The following is an 8,294-nucleotide window of genomic DNA, read 5'->3' on the forward strand; positions in this document are numbered from 1 at the left end:
GACTGTGAAGAAGAGCAGCACTACCAAGGTGACGACCAGCAGGACGCCTACGAGAACTAGGAATCTTCTGACGTCAAGCGTTGGCCTGTGGACTAGATAGTCCCCTTTTATTACGCTTTCGCTATGTATTGTGTTCGTTGATCATTAGATCAACTATTTGTGTAATATTGGATCATGTGATCTAAATTTGTAAGACAAGTATGGTTTGTAATGAATGATGACTTATGATATCGACTGTTATGTCTCGCAACAACAATCTTCCTGGGATTGCGATGTATGGCATAATAGGCATCTGGACTTAAAAATCCGGGTGTTGACACTCATGTAACTTATAATCAGAAATGCAATTAGCTACACATATATGGATATTTCTATTTCCGTGACAACGTGTGAGGAATCATCTAGTTAATTAATCAGATCGTATGCACGTAAAAATAGCAAAATCTATTATACTTTTTATTAGTCAGTGATACTATTAGCAGTTGTATTTCAATACCAAGAAAGAACATACACACACTGCCAAATCATATTGAATCCATGATAACTCGCGAGACAAATTTAACCAAAAGACAATAAAGAATCTTGCTATAGTAAATCATGTATTAAGATATTTTTTATATAAACAATATGGTTTAAAGATTCTAACATAAATATATAACATACAGTTCATGCAATTGTCAATCGAATGAAACATTGTTGTATATTCAAATTTTAAATATAACACAATGCAAATATATATATTTCATCGATATAAATTGTAATTCTATCACAAAAAAAACACTTGAACTATGCTAAAAAAAAGTAATAGAAAATCATACTCGATAAAACCGTAGTATTTACAAGTAGTTCAAATTAGAAAAGTTTAGTATAAAAGTATAATCATTTCAAGGTTTTCCACTGTAATCAATTTATTGAGCTGTACCCGGTTATCTTTAGATTTATTCGAGGCTTCAACGGTTCATCGTTAGCTAGTAATAGGTATGTGCATATCCATTTTTTAGCCGATGGACATGTAGGAGAGAAAAAAATCAATGATAATAAAATGATACTCTAAAATAAAGATGTTTTGTATTTGATAATCACAAGAAAGCTTAATCTTGATAATATCAGTAACATATGTGTTTTTGTCTTTTATTCTCTTTTGTTAAAATAGAAAGGAAAATTATTTGTTGTTTGCCATTTTAGTTTTTTAGTTTTATGTGCTAAAAAGATGATGAAATCTTTGATTATTATCACTGAATGTGATCATAGTTTAAAATATCCGGCTATCTCATTTAGCCGCGACATTTTTTGATGAAAGGCTATAGCCGGGTTGTAGTAGGCTATTCCATTTAGCGGTTTTTAAATTTTTGAAATATTTCAGTCATATCTTACTAAAAAACTATGATTTAAACATGATTCGTGATACAACTTGTTTGAACTATTCAAAGCAAACAAGTATTGAATTATTCAACTCACAAGTTTATCTAAGCATATTGAACGCAAGTTTCAGAAAACAAGAAATAAAAAAGAACAAGGAGAGAAATTCAGAATACATGAGGTTCAACGGCTAAATTTGAGGCTAATTAGGGGCTAAATATAACTATAGCCGGCTATTAGCGGTTTTTTCTCATTTAGCCTATAAATGGCATAGCCGTAGCGGCGGGTCTCCAAAAAAGCTATAGCTCGCCCTATAACCAAGCTATTGCCGGCTATTTGAAACTTTGAATGTGATGTAGGCTTATTGATGCTCATTATTAGTACTAGGTGTTGTGAAATGTATATGTGGATTGCCTAGCCCTTTCCACCAGTCCGGACTTTTGGTTCAAGTGGCTAGTGCATGAATCTTAACATGGTATCAGAGCCCTAGGTCTCAAGTTCAAATCCTGGCTTTCACATGATTTTCGTAATTAAGCCTAAAAATTGTTGTTGCCCCCCTCTATAGCCACTGCTGTTTCGGTGTGCTCTTCTTTTTTCACGTGTTGACTTTCTCTTCTCCCGTCACACGCGAATGAGGGTGTTGTAAAGTGTATATGTGGATTGCCTAGCCCTTTCCATCAGTTCGGACTTTTGGTTCAAGTGGCTAGTGCATGAACCTTAACACTAGGTAGTATTGCTCTCGAGCAGTTCTTCTGGAGTCTCCATGTAGGCAAAAGTGGTGATCTCAAAGTTCTTGCGAACATCGAATCTCATGATCTCTGCCCCCGGTTTCTTCTTCCATACACGTGCCATGCTGCACAGGAGGCTCCTCTTGCCGCTCATCTTGTGCTTGCGCAGGCTGCTCCTGCGCCATTGTTAGCGCATGCTCGCCGTGCGCGAAGAGCGGCCACGTCAAGTGCTGCTTCAGTGTGTCGATCTGTATGTTGTACCTGCGAGCCCACTGTTGCTCCTTCGTGTTCTCGAGACACCACACCTGGTGAAGTGGACAGAAGAAACATTAGCATAAGTAGGTGCAAACAGTGAGACGATCGATCGACGAACGCCTGACGAGATGTGAGACACTGCATATTGTACCTCTACCCTTGTCGCTGGGGGCGCTCCCACGGTGACCACCACGCAGAGTCTCGCGCGCATCTCTGTCAGGCGGTAGCTGCACCCTTGCTCCGGCGTGTCCGGGAGCCACTTGACCGGCGCGACGTGCCAATCCTCCAGGTCCAGCGACAAGATCCTCTCCCGCGCTCCCCTCGTGATCCAGTACGCCGAGCCGTCCACGCAGACGACGCCGCCCTGCTGGCACCTCCCGCTGGCGCCGGGAGTCGGCACCTCCCGCCAGGACGCGCCGCCGCCGGGGCCGAGCGTGTACACCTGCACGGGGTCGAACGTGCCGGACTTGTTGAAGTAGCAGGGGACGTGCACCACCGTGTACCGCAGCGTCAGCGGGTGGAACCCGAAGCCGTACGCCTCGTGCGCGCGCACGGCCGGAGAGCACGGGCTGAGGCCGCCGGCGCGCGGCGCGGGCGGGACGCACACCGCCGCCTCGCGCCGCGTGTGCGGGTTGGACACAGTGATGGCGCCCGTGGCGTCGTCGAGGACGCAGATGAGGCCGTTGCGCGTGCCGATCACGTTGGCGGAGAGCGGGCCGGTCCAGACGCGCCTGTGGCGGCCTCCCAGTACTCCCCGCGCCTCGTCGAGCACGTAGGCGGATGCGCGGTCGTGGGCCTTGACGACGGCGAGGATCTTGGTGCGCACGAAGCGCTCGTGCGTGCGCTCGTCGACGGCGTAGCGCCAGTGGCTGCACACCAGGCGGCACTGCCGTCTGGAGCTCGTCGGCAGGAGCACCAGGATGTGCACGAGAACGTCCGTCGAGAAGTCCACGCCCATGGCGTGTGTAGCGGCCGCTCTGCTTGGCACGAGAAGATCCTCTTTTTGGTACATGATCCGGCACCTAGATCTTACCTATGTACAACATGAATTCTCTCCCCTTCTTTGCGTCTAGTGTTCGAGTCCAATATAGCATTATGTTCAATCCGATTGAGATACATGACCTGATGCATATTTCCGTACGGGATACAGCCAAACTGTGTGAATTTCGGTGATTGGTCTCCGTGCAGCCAAACTGTTGATCAGCAATTGATGAACGAAATCTATTGAAACCTAGTTGGTTAATAAAGCATCGCGTTATCTTGCTGATTATTTTCCTGCACATATATTTGAACATATATATGGGTAGGCCGACGCTTACTGTACTTTCCATGCATTTTTCTTTTCGAAAAGACCATGGTCTGTTCATACTCTTCAACAGCACTACAAGTAAACCAAAATTAATAAAAATTACAAAAAGGTCTTTTTTTTGGCGAGAATACAAAAAGGTCTTTAAACCACCTAACGATGACTACAAGCACTTGAACGAGGTGAAGGCGCGCCACCGTCCTCATCTTTCCCTCATTGGAGCCAGATTTGCCTATCGTACTATAGCTTATTGTAGTAGATAGACGGAGAGTCGTTGTGCTAAGGCCCCAAAGACCCGACGTAAGAGAACAACAATCATTACCGATGAAGAGAAGCGTACATCAGAAGAAACACAGACCAAATCCAGCGATATCCACTGGAGACAAACCTCCACACGCCAGCAACGCTAGACGCATCACTGGAACGGATGCTAGACGGGGAGGACTCTATTTCATCTTCAAGGAGTCACCACCGCCACGCCATTTGAAGTAGGACACAAACCCTAAAGAGAATGAGAAAAACAACAAAATACAAAACCTCCCGCCGATAAGGACCAGGATCCACCGTGCCTCCATGACCCTAAGGCCAGAGGAGGCGAGGCAGATCGGCCGCGGCACCAACGGGAGGCGGGAAACCCTAGTCGCCTCTACTTTTCATGCATATTTGAGTAAAGCAGCATCAGACTACAAGCTCAACAGATTCAAAACACTACCTACAAAAATGGAAGACTTGTTTTGGCAGGGCTCGGCTAAAGCATAGTACCAAAATAAAACTTACACTGCTGCACACCACGTACCAGGTAGGACTTTTACAATCTAGATATTTTTTATTTTAAACATAATTAACAATCGAGAATTGCAACACAAAAGGAAAAAAAAAACTCACAAAAGTGACAACAAGTTTCACTTCATAGAACGCAATGGGTGCACTTGCATGGCAAAAAGCAACCAGGTTCAGTTTCATGCCAAACTGTTGATCATCTATTAAAAACTGGACTCTCGTATAGTTGATTACAGTATCGCGTTATCTTGCTGATTTATTTGCTGCCCACATATCTGAGCACATGGGTAAGCTGATACAGTGATACTTACGGTACTTTTCATGCATATTTGGAGAAAGCAGCATCAGACTGCAAGCTCAACAGATTCAGAACACTGTATAAAAACAGAAGACTTGTTTTGGCAGGACTCAGCTAAAGCACAGTACCAAAATAAAACTTGCACTGTTACACACTATGTACCAGGTAGGACTTTAAAAATCTAGATATTGTGTTAATATAATTAACAATCTATAATTGCAACATAAAAAGAAAAAACACTCGCAAAACTGACACCAAGTTTCAGACATCAGAGAACGCAATGGGTGCACTTGCATGGCAAGAAGCAAGCAGGTTCAGTTTCAGCAGATGTTGTACACAGCAGATAGCTAAAGCATTGACAGACGGTGGCCGAAGAGGTCAAAGCTAATCAAACAACGGAGAATGATAGGGATTAAGCCAATGTATCAATATTGAAGGACGCCAACACTAACGATCATTCTTGTCACCATTGCCACATGGGCAGGCACCAGAGCTTGAGACCCTTACATTAGTAGTATAGATTTACTCAGTAATGCGCGTCGACCGGCCAACCCATCCAATGCTACCAGAGCTTGGCCTTTTTTCATCAACGACCATGTCCGCAGCTTCGGCTCTGCGTGGGTGAACCCCGGCGGGTGGCTTGGCTTCGCAAGGTGAGTTCTTGCTGCGAGTGTCAGGGCTTTGTTCCTGCCCTAGTGCTAGGCTTGGTTCTTGTTGTGTGCTCTGCTCAAGGGGAGCGTTTCCATTGCCGGCGGTTCGGCGTCCTTTCGAGCCAGGACGAGGGGGCAGGGGCCCTCTCCGGTGATGGAGGAGTACTGCAAGACGACAGATTGCTCCTGGGGCAGGCGGGTCTCCGCTGCTTCGCGTTCGATGCTTCTACCCTGCTCCACCTTCGTCGCTCCCGGGTGCTTCGTTCTTGCTTGAGGACATCGAGGACTTCAGCTGGGTTTCTTGTTTTTCTTGTGTTTGCTGTGGTGTTGGATGTTGTAAGCTGTTTCAGCATTCTTGTATCTTCGAGCCGTTTTGGCTTTATTAATTTAAAGCTGGGCACTTTGTGCCTCCTGTTTAAAAAACTCCTTGTAGAAATAGGAATGCACCACTCTGGGGCGACGGTGGCTTGCCACCATCCTCTGAGAGCTTATCTGAAGCTGACAGCTATTGGCTGTAACATCGTACGACCACAGTTGGCCACCAATGTCTTGCAGCAGCACCTTCCTCCCGTGGATGAAAACCGGCGGGCGAACAGTAGACCAGAATCCAGGTGGCCATATGATGGTGTACATGGGCAACCACTTCTGCTTGCTGTGGCAGTCGAGCATCCAGATATTGAACTCCCCAGGAGCATTGTACTGCTCTGGGCTTTGCAGACGGGAATGTGTTAACGTGATCACAAAGCATACCTTTCCATCTATCTCTGTTATAGAGTAAGCGCACGTGCAATAGCGGGCCTTCTTTTCTTGCTGCAGTGTTGGAGGACGAACTGATGTGAACACCTCTTCGTTGAGATCAAATGACATCACCGCGATATCTGAACATCCACCATTTGGCCCTGTTATCCAGTGCATAGCTCCATCCACATTGACAACTCCTAATGACAGCAACAAATGAGCGCTTGGAACTCTTATCTCTCTCCACTCCTCTTCACCAAGGGTGTACACCTGTATCGAATCCACCCGGCAGGGACTTCCTTGGCCGTGGAACTCGTGCATAAAATGTATAATCTTGTATTTGTTGGTTTTGGGGTGAAACCCGAAGGCATATTCACAGCGGAATTGACAATCCGATGTCCTCACTGGTTTTACAATGTGCAGAGAGTGACCTGTCATGGGGTTGCAGATCTTCAGTGAGGATTCCTCGTTGAAACAGAGCAGGCCATTGCAGGACGCAAAAAGGTCATCGGCCGAATAACCAGACGATGATGGGGACCATGCTTCATCAAAGATGTTTGACTGAATACGAAGAGGCGTGGATAAATCTCTATCAGAAAAGAGGAGGAGGCGTTGCGATGCATGCTGCAAGTGTGCCAATATGAAGTTTGGGCTGCTGAGTAGATTGCGCCATTGCTTGGATACGCTGCGGAACCGAAGTAAACTTCTCGCAGGGAGTCTGATAAGTATCTCCTTGATGATGTCTTCGGTGAGAAATCCAACACACTCAATTGTAGTGGCTTCTTGTCTTGCCATTGCAGCCAGATCTTTGTCCAGAAAGGGTCCAATACTCCTGCGCAAAGCTGACAATGTAAGTGGTAACAAGGCTGGATACCAGAGAAGCCATATATATGCAGATTTAATTGTCCTAGACACTCTATGGTATAATTACAGTTTCATCATTCAATTTATAGCTTCTGTACTACATTGTCTGTTATGTTGGATATTTGAAATGCACGATTCGAATTGTGATGGACTGCAGCTCTTCTCATACTATATCCGAGCAGAACAGGTTTACTGATATTCTAAATAAATTGTACAGATGAAAAGCACATTGCATGACATGATTTAATTCAGTACATTGTGAAAAAAATAATACTGGGTACAGGGTCATCTCCAGCTGATTGCAGAGAACTATATAGACCACAGTGAACTTAAGCCATGACATTAAAGAAGCGAGGCGGACTTTGAATTGTTAGCCTACAGTATTATGCCAGATGAAATAGAAACCGTTACTATAAAAATCCAATGAGAATCAAATGCAGAGATTGCTTCTGCAGCCCGAACACTTTATGGGGCCTAACGCCCAATACATATAGGCGAATAAAACGGAAGGAACAGGATCACAAGCATAATAAAGAAAAATAGCTAGAGACCAAAGATTAGCTGGGGCTGAAAGGGGGCAAGGAGCTTTAATGGTTTTGCAAATCAAAGGGGGGCAAAGCAGCTACAGATGGTCTAGCCGAATTGATGTCTAATAATAACCTGGCACCTTCTAATTTTCTGTGTTAATTTCTTTCCAGTGACACCACGGACCTAATTCAATAGCAAGACAACGATGGGGGATTTCCATGGCAAAACCTACCCAAGCCGAAGCGCCTCTTCCACAGAGGTCTGCCAACAAGCAGACGCCGCAGCGGACCACATCGGTGGAAGAAGCACGCGAAATCGAGGAGCCCGGAGGAAAGCGAGTAGTCGCCGAACAGTCTAGACGAATCCGCCGTAGACGAGATCTTGTCGCCATGGAGATCTTGGGGCGTGAATTTGATGTGGGGGAGGCGAGAGCAGGGGCAAAAGGAGTAACCGGTTCTGTTTCTTACTCTGTTTCTTGCTGGGACTGGGAGGCACTGATGAAGAAATCCTTTTCTTTTTTTTGCGGGAACAGAAACATCAAATCGGCCCGGAAAGCCCATTATGTCACGACTTTTTTTTTCCTCTCATTTTCTTGGGAGCGCCTATCGGGAAATCCTAGGGGGGTGCCGTAGGGGGTGGCTGTATGCCGACCTGGTCGGCACGGACCAGGCGCCGCACACCCCCCAGGCGGGTGGTTTGGGCCAGCCCAACATCACTTTTTTCTTTATTTTTTTCGGTTTTTCCTTTTCTTTTCCTGCCTTTTCTTTTTACGTTTTTTAAAAGCTCAA

The 8,294-nt window shown here is 45.6% G+C and overlaps 1 protein-coding gene and 1 pseudogene across 2 annotated transcripts; both read right to left on the reverse strand.

The window, feature by feature from the left end:
- Positions 1-2,082: 2,082 nt before the first annotated feature.
- Positions 2,083-3,505, reverse strand: LOC127323917 (F-box/LRR-repeat protein At2g43260-like; annotated as a pseudogene).
- A 2,139-nt stretch (positions 3,506-5,644) lies between these two features.
- On the reverse strand, positions 5,645-8,018 carry LOC127323782 (F-box protein At3g07870). Of its 2 annotated transcripts, none has more exons than XM_071823460.1 (2): positions 7,739-8,018; positions 5,645-6,956 (listed from the first exon to the last, which is right to left on the reverse strand). In XM_071823460.1, exon 2 carries the CDS (start codon positions 6,907-6,909, stop codon positions 5,764-5,766), a length of 1,146 nt encoding a protein of 381 aa, XP_071679561.1. In that variant the 5' UTR covers positions 6,910-6,956; positions 7,739-8,018; the 3' UTR covers positions 5,645-5,763. The 2 variants fall into 2 exon arrangements, with proteins under 2 accessions (XP_071679561.1, XP_051207860.1); XM_051351900.2 differs by having other exon boundaries at positions 5,648-6,946; positions 7,739-7,994.
- Between the last annotated feature and the right edge of the window lie 276 nt (positions 8,019-8,294).

Source organism: Lolium perenne, chromosome 7 (genome assembly GCF_019359855.2).
Source record: "Lolium perenne isolate Kyuss_39 chromosome 7, Kyuss_2.0, whole genome shotgun sequence".
Classification (NCBI taxonomy): domain Eukaryota; kingdom Viridiplantae; phylum Streptophyta; class Magnoliopsida; order Poales; family Poaceae; genus Lolium; species Lolium perenne.

Excerpts from the sequence above, each read along its gene's own strand:
- LOC127323782 (XM_051351900.2), bottom strand. The coding sequence starts at position 7,800 with ATGTGGTCCGCTGCGGCGTCTGCTTGTTGGCAGACCTCTGTGGAAGAG. Across the intron at positions 6,947-7,738 it reads GAAGAGGCGCTTCGGCTTGG|GAGTATTGGACCCTTTCTGG; the intron begins GTAGGTTTTGCC and ends AGCTTTGCGCAG.